The following is a 14,816-nucleotide window of genomic DNA, read 5'->3' on the forward strand; positions in this document are numbered from 1 at the left end:
AGCAACTCCCTGAATATTCTTGCAATTCACAACTGCTGAAAATCTGCTCTGTACTGTGGCAGGAGTTTAGGGTAGGTGGAACCCTTCAAGCCATTGTCTTTTTGTTTAAGGAGTTTACTTTCCTTTTGCTCATTGCAGCCTGGTGATCAAACTATAATTAAGCTGCTACCTTCTGTTACACCAATTATTCAGGTGAAGATTAATCTAGTCAGCTATTTCCTTTACCTGCATGTATCTGTTCTTCACTGCTCTCTCCCATACAGGCGAGTCTCCTACACACATGCCCATATTTGTGGCCCCAAGAGTGTGCTGGCCATGCACAGCAAGCAACTATTGATAAATAATGACCATTTTCAGTTCACTTACTTATGCACTGGAGTTGTCACTTCTTTTCATCACTTGGTTTGGAGAAATGCACCCCAAACTACTCAAACATCTGAGCTGCCATTCCTTGTGTACTTACGACAGCTTTCACAAGACCTGGACAAGTGCTTGGGGCAGGATTAGCCCCCCAGAAGGGATGAGCTTACACACAGGAGAGATGTAAACTGGCACAGCAATCATCCAGCACTTGCTCTCCCAGGTGGATATAACAAACAAGGGTACTCCAGGTATCTTCAGATGAAAGTAATGAACAAAGGGCAGCCAATTCTTGGGTGGCAAGTGGCAGCTATTTTACAGCATGCAATTTTGAGCACCATGCTGGTGAGAATAAGCTGTACTTGTGCTGCTAATTTGCTTTAAAAGCTGCTACCTCTGTTTCAAAGCTTTTGTTTATGTAGCTGAGTGCTTGGTGCCCTTACCTGAGGCTGTTGGGATAGCAAGGGGAAGAGAAAGCACTCTCCAAATGTGTGGACAAGCAAGAATATCCCCTTTAACCTATTGTTGTCCTGCCAGATCCACCTTCCATATTTGCAGTATGAATAGGATGACTAATTACCTCCTCTTTGCTCAGGGAAATACCAAATACCCCGCTTTTCACACTTTTAACTAACAGGAAAATTTGCCGTGACTTCCCTGCAGAGTATGTTGACTGTGGGCTGAATTTCCAGCTCACATACCCCTGGGAAAATCCCTGGGCACTGCTGGCAATCCATGCCAGGGTGGGTCTCGCTTTCTCACCTGCTTTCCTGAGTGGGAAGCGGTGCTGGCTCTGTGCAGACCTGTCCCAAGTCGGGAAGGGGCAGCCAGGGAGCACAGCAGCCTGGCCTCTTTCCGGAGCTTAGACACCCACCTGGTGGCTTTGTCTAATGCACACCTTTCCTTCAGGGCGAGGAAGGTGCACTCTGCCAGGCCCAGGAGTCCTGCTGCTGGCATGGGGAAGGAGCCAGGATGGGAAGGAACAGGGAATCCAGTTAGGGAAGTTTGCTACTCTGAGTCTACAGCAGAATTAAGGAGTTCACATAAGTAAGAACACTATAAATACCACAATATGTCTCTCATTAGACCTGCAGTTTCTCCTCTCTGGGACACACAGGCTGCCTCTAAGAGCCAAATATCTTCCATCTGCTGACTCAATGGCAAGGGCCAAAAGGCCATTCCTTCCAGGTGAACCCATTGCCATTTGGACTTAAAAAGAAAGGGCAATCCAAACCCTGCAGTGTGCACCCTGCTGCCATCAGTGCCAGCAGCAAGATCTACTGCAAATCTTCTAATTGAAAAAAAGACAAAACAAAAAACCAAACCAAAACTGAGTTGCTGCCCACCAGACTGGGGCCAGAAGCAGCTCTGCTTTCTGGCAAGAAAAATGTGCTTGCCTGCGGGGAGTATCAGGAAAAAGACCAGTGGTACTAAGAATAGCTTTCTGCTAAGGCCTCATCAGCAAGTTTATGACAGAATTGCATGGGCACAGAATAAATCACTTACCTTAAGAAGGAGACAGGGTAAAAAGGGAAGACAGATTCAGTGTGATGAGAAGTGACTCAGTCTAGGTCATTATCGAAGTAGAAGGTAACAGACTTAGGAGGTGGTGAGAGAAATTCCTTCTTCCCATTCTGACAGCTCCTCCAGGAGGTTTTCTCAAGTTGGTGACCATGAGGGTAGAAAAGAACCACCCTGTGGCCCTGTCACAGCTGTGTGACATGGTAAGCAACACCGTGCAACCCCAAACCAGACCCCTGTATCCAAAATGCAAGTGTTTCTCATGCTGCAGCTCTGGCACAGGGACAGTCTCTGCTTGCAGGGGACTGGAAGCTTCCTCAGCAGAGAGCAGCCACTCAAGCACTGCCCCTCAGAGCTGCTCCCAGGGCCCTTCCAGGCCAGCCCCACGCTGCCACCATGGCACAGCTTTCCAGCCACCTTCAGGTTCACCCAGCCTGTAAAAGAAATGCGCTTGCAGAGGCTTGTGCAACCTCAGTGGCTGTAAATGTGGTGGTCACGACCATACACTCAGTGTGGTTTACAGAACAAGTTGTGTTTACTTCACTTTACAAAGTAAGGCCACCAGCTTGAATTCTCCTTAAAAACAAAACAATGGAGGAAGTGCACGATTCAGAGGGCTTGGTGCAAATTTTTGCAAAGTAACAGATACAAAACCAAAATAATTAAAATCATACATATGTGTAAAACAAAAGAAATTCAAGTTAAAACCAGGACTAACTCCTATTAGCCCTAGAGATGATCCAAGAATATGTCAGGAAATAAATAAATCATTCTAGTTTTCACCATAAAAGAGGGTGCTGCTTTCTAATCGAAATGGTTTGGGTATTTACAGAAGGCAAATAGGTTACAGGGGGAACAGAAAGAAGAAAAGCATTCATAGGAGTGAACTGAAATGCTGCAGGGTGACCCCCTCCCCACACACCTCAGTGTGAGTAAGAGAAGGCTTTAAATCATGGCAAGGGGCCAAAGAAATTAACTGAGCAGGACACCATCATCTGCCCCACACTGGAGAGACTGTGCCAGGGTAAGACCAGGATGGCTTGGCTGCCACCACAGAGATTCTGCAGCTCCACCACAATCCATGGCTGCCCTGGGGCAGACGACAGTAAGTTGGCCTGGCCAGTCCAATTTGTGAACAGGAGAGCAATTTATCCTACAATCCATCTGAAAGGAACGCTGCTTAAAGGCACATTTTCCTGGCCTCTTCTGGACTGTGGATGCTCTGAGGAAGAGGAGGCAGCCAGCACAACTGAACCTCTTTTCCTGACATGGAAAGCACAGCTTGTGATCCAAACACTGGGCCTTTCCCAAAAGGCCACGAGCTCAGGTGATGGCATGGAAAACAAGGCTCTTCCAAGTGTCTCTTTCAACATTTGCAAACCACAGTAGACAAAGCAACACCCTCATTTATCAAGGCAGCGTGGCTTGTGCTCATAGCTGGTATTTCTGATGCTTTGTTGCCAAATAATAATCTGCTTTCCTTTTCCTGCACATGCTACTAAGGCCAAATCCTGGCAGGCCAGAGCTGTACTTTCAGTACCACCAGTGTAGCAGAAGATGTTTAATGCCCAACAGAAGCAGGGCGAATTCTACAGTTAATGTCATAGCATGCAAAAAAATAAAAATCCCAAAGGCTCATCCTAACCTTCTGTTTCCTTGTCAAGACATATTTATTTACAGTCAGTACCACTAGGAGTAGATTCAAGTGGTAGTTGTCCATATTTTTAATGGGATTTGACATCTAAGGCAGCATTACAGTTCACCTCTAAGCTTATAATTACACTTGCAAATCTGCTTAGCAAGACATCAGCAGAGTATTCCAGGGGACAGCTCAAACAGATTGGATCTGTTCCCACAGGAGCAGCATTGGAGTACCAAGTGATGCTACAAAGCAGACACTGCAGGCTGCAGTGCCTGACACACACCTGCAGACTGGACCCACTCCTAATCTTCACAATAAAAACAAAACCAAAGACTGCAAAGAGCCCTCACTTTATCTAAAAAGCAATACTGCACTGAGTCGCATACCACTGGAGGTCAGGAGCACTTCATGAATACACTGAGACAGGACTCCTTTCCACACCCCGCTGATTATTCCTCCTCTCAAGAAATCTGCAAGTGCTAAAAGTACCAGGGCAGGCCCAGGATGAAATCCTGATCATCACCTCCTGGTCCAGAGTCACGATGGCCCAGTGCTGAGAAGCACCTTTACACCTCACACACAAATGGAGCATCTCCTTCACATTTGATTTTCTCTTTCATCATACCCCTATCACCACTGGCATTTTGAGAGCAAATTGACGGCAAATGGCAAGATGCTCAATATTCTAATTTGCACTCACTTTATACACCCAGCCATCCTTTGCACCCAATTTATACCTGAACCCCCAAGATATGACTGGAACCAAATAAAGTATATATGAAGCACTCAGCTCAGACTCCACATATACTCTGTTCTCTTCAGGTCTGGGAAAAAAGTAAGTCTGATTTGGACTTTTCATCCATGCCCACGAGAAGAAAAAAGTGAAGGATCTCTTTCTCTCACCTCAGCAGATCTTTCTGCAGGATGCAAATGGTTTCATCCCTGAGTTCAACTTTAAAAGAGAAATGAAGTGCTCAGCATTCACCACACTAGCACCAGAAGCAAAGAGAGCATTGAGCACAAAGGTCTCCACTGCAGGGACAAAGGGAAAAGGAGAAGCACAACTGGAAAAGATGGCGAAAAGCAGAAAGAACCCAATTTGTATCATACCAATGAAAAGGAAGGAAATCTGATTCCAGAAGGTTTATACTAGTAGAGGGAGAAAGCTTACAGAAGGCAGACTGTGCTGTTCAACAGCAAAACCTTTGCAGTCCTCAGTGGTCATTTGGGAGCAGCCTGGTACCTCCATCAACAATGACCCCAGACTGGTTAAAAAACATATCTAGAGAGCATTTCTCAGCCATAAGAACCCTCGAGGCCATTTCAATGACGTGAGCAAAATTCCTATTTTTCTCTTTTTTCCCCAGCAGGGATGAGACAGCACTTTGTCCAGCTTAGTGCATACAGTTCTCCAGCGCTCAGGCAGACTCCTTCTAGCTGACAGAGGTGCAGTTCAGCTCAGCAGGGTCCTGCCTGCTGGCTGCTGCCACGACTCCCTCGGGGCCGTCGGCAATGCTGGGCTCGCTGGAGCACTGCCTGTGGCTGAAGCAGCTGGGCTGCAGCAGGAGGCATTTGTCAGGAGTGTCCGATTCCTCGATGACCATTCCCGTGTGCATCATGGAGGCCATGGCCAGGAGCTGGATGTCCGAGTGAGCGTTGGCAACAGTGTGGCGACGGATGCTTCCACATTTCTCCAGGTAAGCCTCGCCCTCCTGCTCTGTCAGTGGGGTCAAGGCCTTAGGACGGGATCTGGAGTACCGTCTCTCTGGAAGAGAAAAAGGAAGTGGGAATGGTCAACAGCACACAAACAAAGCATTGCCCACACTGCTGGGCTGGCCTCGGGGAACTGAGAGAATTCAGTGTGCAGCTGCAGCGGGTCACACCTCATTACCACTGGAAAACAGTCAGGAGCTCACTAGTTCATACTGCTAGGTGTTGGGAAAGGAGATCTGCCTCTGCCACAGCAAGGAGAGACCTCCCATCCTGCTCTAGGTGCTGCTGCCTGTGAGAGAAGTGAGCCAAAAAGTCACCAGAGCAGCCAAGGGACTCTCTTCAGCATCCTGGTGTTCTCCTCTTTTATCAAGGGGTGCAAACTGAGTAGGTACTCTCACATGCAGGTTCACTGAAATGAGTGCCACTAAAGTGACACAAGTCTCCAAAAAAAACATTCAGGGGGGATTTGAATTGCCATCCCTTTCTCTGAAAAACTTCTCTCAGGAAGTGCCATTAGCTGTTGTCAATGTGGAATTCCTGATGCTTACATTGCGCTGTCTTTCCATCTGCCTAGGAAAAGGCCATTCTGTTGGCATTATCCCACTGTATTTTTTAAAGATCATGCCACAAAAAGAACATTTCATCCACTCTGCAAAATGTCTGTTTTGGAGGCTGGACAGAGAAAACACCTAACAGTGCACAGGAACAGTCCACAACAAAAGGGGAAAAGGGGCACGAGGGAAAGGCAGTGACACAGAATGGATGGGTGTGAGCTGTATGGTCTGCCCAGCAAAAACATTAAGGGGGGTGAAAAATGCCTGGTCTGAAGCACAGACCCAAGGCACAGTCCCCAGCCCAGTATCATGAAGCACATTTCAATTCTGAAAGCTTGAAGAGAGGCAGGGGTCGGAGTTAGTGCCGTGGCTCACTGTAATCCCCCGCAGCAGGCTGGATCAGGCACTGCTACTGCTCCCCTGCTGGCTTGCAGCCCCTGCAATGTTGGACACCTCCTGTGTCTCTTTGTTTCTCACAAACTTCACTGAAGTGCAGGCTCTGTATAAAGTCAGAAGCCTTTACACCATATAAAAGGCTTCCAACCAAGACTGCAGAGCATAAGAGAGAGAGAAACAAAATGCAAAGCAAAGTACTCATCACTGAGGGTTATCAGAGTTTTGGAAGCTTGTACCACGAAGAAAAGCAGAAAAATTCTGTATTGTTGCAGGGAGGTGAGCAGCCAACACTTCACCCTGTTACTGCCAGTAATACATCAATTCAAAATGGTTCATTTCATGCTTAAGAGTATGCAAAAATCACTTCAGAGGCTGGTAACAGCAAATATACTCTTCAGGTTTCACCTGCAGCTCAAGCCACAGCAAACTGTAAAGTTAAAGGGCATTGGGATCTGACTCTTCAGAAAATAAATTAGGTGAAATTAGGCTAAACTCTCAACATGCATTTATTGCTCTACTTTTCCCCCTTTACTTTTTTGGCTACAAAAGACAGTCTCTTAAGGGAGTTGTCATGCATAGTTTAACTAGACATTTTATTTCTATTTTGGTGCCTTATGACCAAGAATATAAACTGGGAAGAGTTTTTCTGGGACGTTTTTGCAAGCAACCTCAGATCAGCAGTGATGTGTGGATGTTTTATCTTCTCTCCTGCCCCCAATATAAATCCTGTTTCTTAGCCAGCTGGATTCCTTTGGCATACTCCACCCTTACCACACAGGTTATGGCTAATTTACACAGGCAAAGCAAGAAGGGTGCTAACAGAAGAGCAGGTGGGAATGCTGCCATCTGCAATTCCTCTCTGTGAGCAGTCCTGTCCCCTTTCACACCCCTCTCACTTTAAATCAACTTAAGATAGAGCAGCCTTGCAGGCTGAAGCCTTATGTGTACTAACAGCTGGGATCAGACACCTTCAGTCACATTTCTCAACACTCATTTACCCTGAAGGCTCCAGTCCAGAGGGCAGTTTGGCCTCCACAGCAGCTGTGCAGAATGCAAGCACACCCAAAGCCCAGCAGTGCACTTCCCAAAAGCTACTACGGGGAACCTACTGAGCTTCATCATCACTACAGGCTACCCAGTGAGAGAAGAAACTAGTTCTGAGAAAGCAAAAAGGTGAATGAAAGAGGGAGAGAGGAAGAGAAAGAAGTCGGATTTCAAGCGAAAAGAAGGAAAAGAAGCCACCTCCACAGCAGCCCTTTGAAAATGCCATGATTATTTGCAGGGAAGTGCTTCTTTTGCAGTCCATGTCTTGTACTGCAAATACAAGTTCCTCCTTCCCTCATGCTCAGCACAGGGTAGAGCAGGGGCAAAAGGCCACCTTGGAAATATACACAAATAAATGACGGCTAAAATCAAAGTAAATTCAATTATTTTAAGGCATATAAACTTTACAAGGCCAGTTTGTGTAGTTTTCTTTTTTTTTTTAATGGCACAAATGCCTCATTCAGCTGGCAGAAATCCAGCATGACTAGAAACTTCAGTCCAGGTCAGGCAGCTACCTTTCAAAGTATCCCAGCAGCATGCAGATGTCCATAAACAGCAAAGCTATCAAATTTGTCAAAGTCCAACTTTTATAGGGGATTTTGGTCTAGACTGAGCCTCAGGATTAGATGTGCAAATCCACGCTGAGCTGTGCAACCATGTTCACTTGCACAGAAGATATCTGATTGCCCAGCAACCACAAGAACAAAAATCCTGAGCCACAGTTTTCCTAAAGCAATGCCATGAGTTTATTACAGGCAGAGACTGTCAGTTTGTCAGTATGTTCTTCTACCACAAGACCATCTTTTCCCATATGCTGCTGAAGTGTAGTACAAGAAAAGTGGGTCTCCAGCTTGCTACAATTTTGCATCAAAGCAAAGGGTAAAGCTTATAAAAACAGAGGGAGACTAGAGCTTTCTTCACTTGTTCTATTTAAATCTCCTTGACTACCAAATCAGTAACCCTATGCCCATTAGCTAGCCAATCTCTTCTATCTGGCCACATGTGTAAGCAGAGCTCCTGGGTCATGCATAAGGAAGTTTCCCAGAGTAAGCATGCTCTTCCTAGAGTGAGGTGCCCGTTCTCTCACCTGGACATGTTTATCCATACTTTAAACACAGAATTTTGAGTGTTTTTTAATAGAATCCTCAGATGGAAGGAAGACTTCATGCAAAATCCCTGTCATCCCTCAGAATTAATATGCAACAGTTGTGCATATTAATTTTTTTGCAAAGGCTGGTTTGTGCAGCAGCTGCAAGCAGGCTAGCAAGCAGGGACAGAGAACAGGCAGCAAAGGACCAGGTACAGTGTCTCACTGTGGTGAAAGCAGCACACCAGGCACGGACCCAGGGGTTTTAAAATCCAGTCCATCTCCAGAAAGAGGGAAGATTCTGGGGGGGTGGTGTGTGTGTGCGGTGATGGGGCACTCATAGTTCACTAGGTCATGGAAAAGAAAAAGCCTGTCACAAAAACAGACATTCAGAAACATTAATCAGGACCTTCTCAGGGGTGTTTTAGCCTTTGTTTTCTGTCTCTCACAGAGTCATGCACTGTTTCCTTTTCTAGCACAAATGCTTCCCATTACCCAACCTGTGTACCCCAATAATAGCTTCAGTACAATGTGCATGTCTTACCAAGCAAGCAGGTGCTACCAGAGGAGCTGTGATCCTCACACAAACCTAAGAATGGTGATACCACCTGCTTGACCAGTTCTTCCAGCTGTAGGTAGCCCTCAGTGGGGCCAGTAGGCTCATGGACACTCTGAAAATCAAACACAAGAAGTCAACATTACCCTTAAAAGGTTCTTGAGTAAAGCCTGGGGTCTGTCAATTCTCTCTACACTGGAATATCCCAACTGTATCAGTAAAGCTTTTGGAGCTGATGGAGGTTTGGGTGCCTTTCAGGTCAAGCTCCTTGTTCAAGTCACAGTCACACCCTATGGACATTGAGCAGACAGTTCTTTTTTCTAAGCAAGTGATGGGAAGGTACAAGGTGTGCCCAGCTGAGGATGTGCACAGTGTACTACAGCAGTGTAATTTATACTGGGGCAGTTCTAGCAGAACACATCTCTTTGTAGAAAAGCCTTAACACTCCTTGGGCAAAGCACTGCTCTTTTCCTAGGCAGGACTGCAGGCAAAGCACCCTCTGTGGTTCAGCTTACAGCTGTGAAGATGGCAGATAACACCAACCAATTTAACAGTAATTTAGAAACCGTTCAGACTTAACTTCCTGCAAAGCCTCAACAAGCTTTTTCCTCAAATGTATTACTTTGAGATCCTCTTTGCTCGCAAGATTCTCATATTAAAAAAATATTTCAGGGAAATTGAGTATCACCTGCTGTTCCAATCTGGGTCACTGGAACATCAGAACTCATACAGAACTTCCAGCTTAGCCACTTTGCAATTCTGGTTGTGCTTCAGAAAGTTTCATTCTCAGACACTCATTATATTGGAGAAGAAATAAAAGCCACCAGGCTGTGTGGAGGGAAAGGATGCCACCCAGAGGGACTCAGGCAGGCTTGAGAGCTGGGCCTGTGCAAACCTCATGATAATCAATAAGGCCAAATGAAAGGTCCTACATGTGGTTCAGAGGAAGGCTGGATGGGACTCTTGAGAAACCTGGTCTAGTGGAAGGTGTCCCTGCCCATGGCAGGGAGGTTGGAACTAGATGATCTTTAGGATCCCTTCCAACCCAAACCATTCTATGATTCTATCAACCTGAACATGTAATATGGCATTTTTCAGGACTGTCAGGCTAGGCAATACTAAAAAAACCCCAAAACCAGCTGTATTTGGCATGCTTGGAAAGTATTCTGTTGAGATCTGGATAAAGAGGGTAGTTACCACAGATGCTCTGGATCTCTTGGGAGAGGCCTTTGAAAGATGGCCTCTCATTTTGCCTGCTCCCAAAAGGTATTCCTCCCCTAATGGGCACTACTCAGCATCCCAGCCAGCCAAGGAGTTGGTGTCAAGCAGCCAGAAGCCACAGTTCATTCAAATTCCATTATCTGCTGTGATAGAGGCTTGCCCTGTCCTTGCAAAGCTGAGAAATCAGGAAAACTAGGGCACAAAGAGGCATTCAGACAAGTTAGAAGATGAAAATTTGTGGGAAAAAAAAGAGTCCTGAGACTGTTCCTAGATGGGGAGGAGAAGTACCAAAAAAATACAAAAACTCAGCTCTTTCAAGGCAACGTCTTTTACCTGTTCCCAGGAAAGCTCAGGGCATCCACATTCAGCTCCCATTTTAACACTGACCACTGCCAAATAAGCACACATCACATCCTCTACCCTCCCCACTTTCCCTCCAGTGTTTGTAGGAGTTCATTGAGGTCAAGATACCCAACTGGAGTCAGAGGAAGAAGAGCAGAGGCTCCCCACCTGCAGAATTAACAGCATCTGGACAATGGAAGCTGGAAGCTTTGTCTGGACCAGGGGAAGGATTTCTTCCAACTTTACTTTTAGCAAGACCAAGTCTCTGAAGCCAAGGAGAGCAATCTGACGGATAGTCAACTCCTGACCCTAAAGAAACAAAGAAGGCAAAATCCAAGTGTACATAAAGGGATGTGTGAGCAACACACCAACACATGGGCACACAGACAGGAGGGTCTATTCTGCCCATTGCTGAGGTGGCAAAACACCCCCTGGTCATTCATTTTGAGGATTCATGATACTCTTCAATTTCCTCCCTCTTAGTCTCACACAAATTCTGAAATGGCATCGCCTCATCTGTGGCACCACACGGTTTGGAGTGAAGCCAGAAATGGGCCTGTAGTTCACCAAATGACTGTGTATGTATTCATAAAACCCACTTGCCATCCAGTTTGTTCACAAAAGTAGCTTGTGTTTCTGGCACTTGGAGCTGAGAAACCAAAGCAGGTTTGGTAGGGAACGAAGTTATTACAGAATATTTCTTAACTAAACCTACCTCTGTTCTATATTGTACCCTCTTTTTGCTCAACATCTGCACTTTAGACTTTGTTGATATGACAAAAATCTACAAGTTAGTCCATTACAGATTTTAGGATTCAGGCTGGAGCAAAGCTAGCAAGACTGATTGAACCAAACATCACTTTAAAAAGCAACAGCTTTAATATCCTCTGCAAGGCATTCCATGTCCTCCCAGATACTATTTTACATCAACAACACAAGTGAGCAGGCTTAACAGATGATATTTCTCAGCATATTTAAACACAGTCTAACTCCATTTGGCATGCTGGTGTTACCACCTTTCCCTCCTGCTGTGTTTAATGTCTGCACGACTTTCTCTTGCCCCACTGCAACTCAATAGCAGAAATTTTCTTCCCAGCCCTGCTCAGCACTTTCCAGCCTGAAAAGTTTGCCTTGTTCTTCTCAGTATGTTAATCTCTGCCCCATGGTCTGCTTGGGAATCATTTTATAATCTCCATAATACACTCAACATAGGAAATATTTAGCTCGAAGGAATTAACAGCAGTTAATCATCAATTCATAACAGGTTGCATGTCATAATTAACAGCATTACCAATATGTAAATATGAATTAAAACCAATACTCTGAAGGGCTGCTTGGCCATAATAAAAGCAGTTTGCTGTTTTAAACTATCACTGTGTAAGAAAAAAAGGTGTAGGAAAGACTGGTACCTATCTTGGAACTGTATTTCAGCAGCTGCAAACTTTTTATTTATATCACGCAGTTTAGTCCCATTAACTTCATACCCCGTTTCAAAATGCAAACATGTTTCTGTGCCAAGCAAAACAAGATTTGCTATTCTTTTTTCCACACCAATAGTCACAGCAACAGCTGCAACTATACGAAAGCCAGTGACCTGTTTACACAGCTTCCCTCTGTACAGCAATTTAACCAACTTGGCTGCTTAAAGGTCATATTTCTGCAACAGCTATGAGCCTTGGGGTTAAACTTAGCCGAGATAGGAGGTTAAGTGTGAGTTACTCCTTTGGTAACATATGCTCACACATGTGGCTGAATCAGTTTCATTCTGAATGGGCAGCTGCTGGGATCGCAGAAGAGCACAACTAAATAATCCTGCTCATATTTGCAGGAAAAGATGGGGAATCAAGAACAAACTGACTTTCCTATATACCAGAGCATCGTACAAAGAATGGCAGCTTGATGGAAAACACTCACTGCATGAGCTCTCCTCACATGTTGTGACAAACTGCATAAATGGTTACATGCAGTTCCCTATTTCTAGGAAAAGCCTAATCTTGTTATTAGGACAGTGGCCTGGCAAAAGAGCAATTTCTATTTCTTGCTGCACCAGCAACTCTTTCTGTGGGAGCCTAGAGCAGTTTACTCTGAGTCAAATTCTTGGATGTATTTAGGCAGTTTAATCCATACATTTGCGTAGTACTTAGGTGCCTACAAAGCTTTAAATATCTTGTCTGTTTATGTTTCAGTTCCTCATCCAGAAAGTGGCAATACTTCCCATACTTTACAGCTTTGATGATGTATTTTGAGTGACTCAGATACCATGACAAGACAAATACAGCAAAAAAGTTATGCTTTCAAAGAATCTCAACATCCCATAGTCACACTTTCACCACTATAACCAAGTTACTTCCAAAAGCTGTACCCACAGTGCTGTAACTTCTGTCCCACTTCTCATCAGAGACATTTAATAGCAGAGGAGTCGATTTTTCTGCCAAGTGGCAGAATTATTAGCATCAGTGGGTATGACACACAGTCAGCTCAACTATTTCCACAGTACACAGGTATCTGCAGTGCAGACAAAGCCCTGCTTAAATAGGTCACTCCCTCACTGAGAGTTACTTGCAAAAGGAGAGAAAGGGAGGGTATTAGAGTTGCACAGTTTTACCTGTCAGAGACCTACCTTCCAAGCATCTGCAGCAAGGAAAGAACAAAAATAAACACAGTAGAAAGGTTAGTGTCTGTCTTTGCAGAAGTCCTTTCTCTTTTAGGAAATGTCAGCTTTAATAGGATTAGAGGAAAAGGGCAAGCTTTGAGCTTTACCTGCTGCCTTTCAAACAATACAAGAGAAAGATAATTTTAAACGGCTCTGGAAATAATGTCTTCCAGAAGAGGCAAAAGTCAAGGGGAGAAGGCTAGCATTTCCAAGAACATCATTCTCCACATGAGGTATATTTTTCTTTTCCTCTGATGGCAAAAAAGCTCAAAATAGGCTAGGGAGGTAATTAGACTGCTCATATGGAAACCCTGACTAAAACTACATTAAAAAATGATACAGCTCAACACTTCTGATGGGATACTCAGCTTTCAAAATACCCAGTGTAAAAAAGGTCTTACATAAAGTCTTCATTCATCCTCTATCCCATAGACTTATATGCCACTTATTAAAGCTTAAAAAAACCCAACTGAGGATTTCCCAAAGGCACAAATGGGATATAAGCCCTTCAAACATCATTAGGGTGAGTTAGACACATTTTCTCCTGCTCTAGTCTTCAGATTTATACCTCTAAGACAAGTTGTCATCTGCACCAACAGTCCCAGCTACTTAAAAAAGAAAGAACTATAAATACCAATAACCCAGAGCTTCAGTCTAGACAAGGCATAGTCCAACAGTTTCAGTGTGCAAGCTTAGCTAAGCTCAGAGAGTAGACCATTAGGAATAAATTCAGTCCAAAACACTGTGCTTGTCCAGTAGATTTTAGCAGTCCTTCTTACAGTTAATACTTGGATAAACTCTACTTCCTCCCAGATTTAGTTTAAAGGCTTTGACATGTATTTAACCACTGGCCAAACAGTGCTGCTGGCAAAGAAGCTTCCACTTGCCATTAGCAGGTATTGCAGTTACATTGCTTCACCTGACTGAACTGTAATTAAGATTACCTGGACTGGGTAGAATATTGCCTGGAGAGTAGGAAGAGTCTCTGTAAAATAGTGATCCCAGATTTCAGACAGGACATCAATGCGATTCTCACCTACGAAAACAGATTGGGAGCAAGAGCTTTAGCAACAGGGACATTAAAAGCAAGTTGGATTTTCCAAGTACTCTCTAATTCCCCAAATAAGAGACTTCACTTTTCCAGTTTCTGCCCAAAACTGGACATTATCCAGCTAAGCTTCCCCTTTAGTGACAGAGACACAAAGCTGTGACCATAAATTGCTCTGTCACTTAGTGCAAAGAAGACAGTTCTGTGCAAAACATGAGACCAATTCCAACAAAAGATTGAAGCCCCTCTTCAACCAGAGGCTTTAACTCCACAGCACAGGATTGTGCAATTGCACAGCTCACAGTTAACATGCTTGACTAGCAGGGGAGAGGCCACACATGAAAAGGTGAATCTGAAGACCAGCAGGTCACAGCCAACATCTGCTGATCATCCAACATCATCCTGCAACTGAGCCAGGGAGAGCATTTATAAGAGCTGAGCCCCCTCCAGCATCCACTCAGTACCAAGCAGCAGTCAGGTACCTATCAGGAATCCTGACAAAGGCACTAATGACAAATGTGGCCCTTGTGAAGGTTCCCAAATGAAATCCACTTGGGACTACCCCTTATATGACTCCAGTTTGAAAAAATATCCCCACATGTAACTGGGTACTTAAAATGAAGGTAGACTACGTTATGCATCTTGGGATTACCATAACAGAAATACAACTGTGATCAAA

General features: G+C 44.6%; 1 protein-coding gene across 3 annotated transcripts in view; it reads right to left on the reverse strand.

Annotated features, from left to right (window-relative positions):
- Positions 1–2,394: 2,394 nt before the first annotated feature.
- Positions 2,395–14,816, reverse strand: part of PRR5L (proline rich 5 like) — a 41,826-nt gene continuing 29,404 nt past the window's right edge. For 2 of the 3 annotated variants that reach the window (XM_039553189.1, XM_039553190.1), the window contains exons 6-9: positions 14,034–14,125; positions 10,605–10,745; positions 8,862–8,988; positions 2,395–5,288 (exon numbers count right to left, since the gene is read on the reverse strand). In XM_039553189.1, coding sequence (XP_039409123.1) covers positions 4,957–5,288; positions 8,862–8,988; positions 10,605–10,745; positions 14,034–14,125 — 692 coding nt within the window. In that variant the 3' untranslated portion in view covers positions 2,395–4,956. The remainder of the gene's footprint in view (positions 5,289–8,861; positions 8,989–10,604; positions 10,746–14,033; positions 14,126–14,816) is intronic. The other variant, XM_039553192.1, reaches the window with a different exon arrangement.

This window comes from Corvus cornix, chromosome 5 (genome assembly GCF_000738735.6).
Source record: "Corvus cornix cornix isolate S_Up_H32 chromosome 5, ASM73873v5, whole genome shotgun sequence".
Taxonomy (NCBI): Eukaryota; Metazoa; Chordata; class Aves; order Passeriformes; family Corvidae; genus Corvus; species Corvus cornix.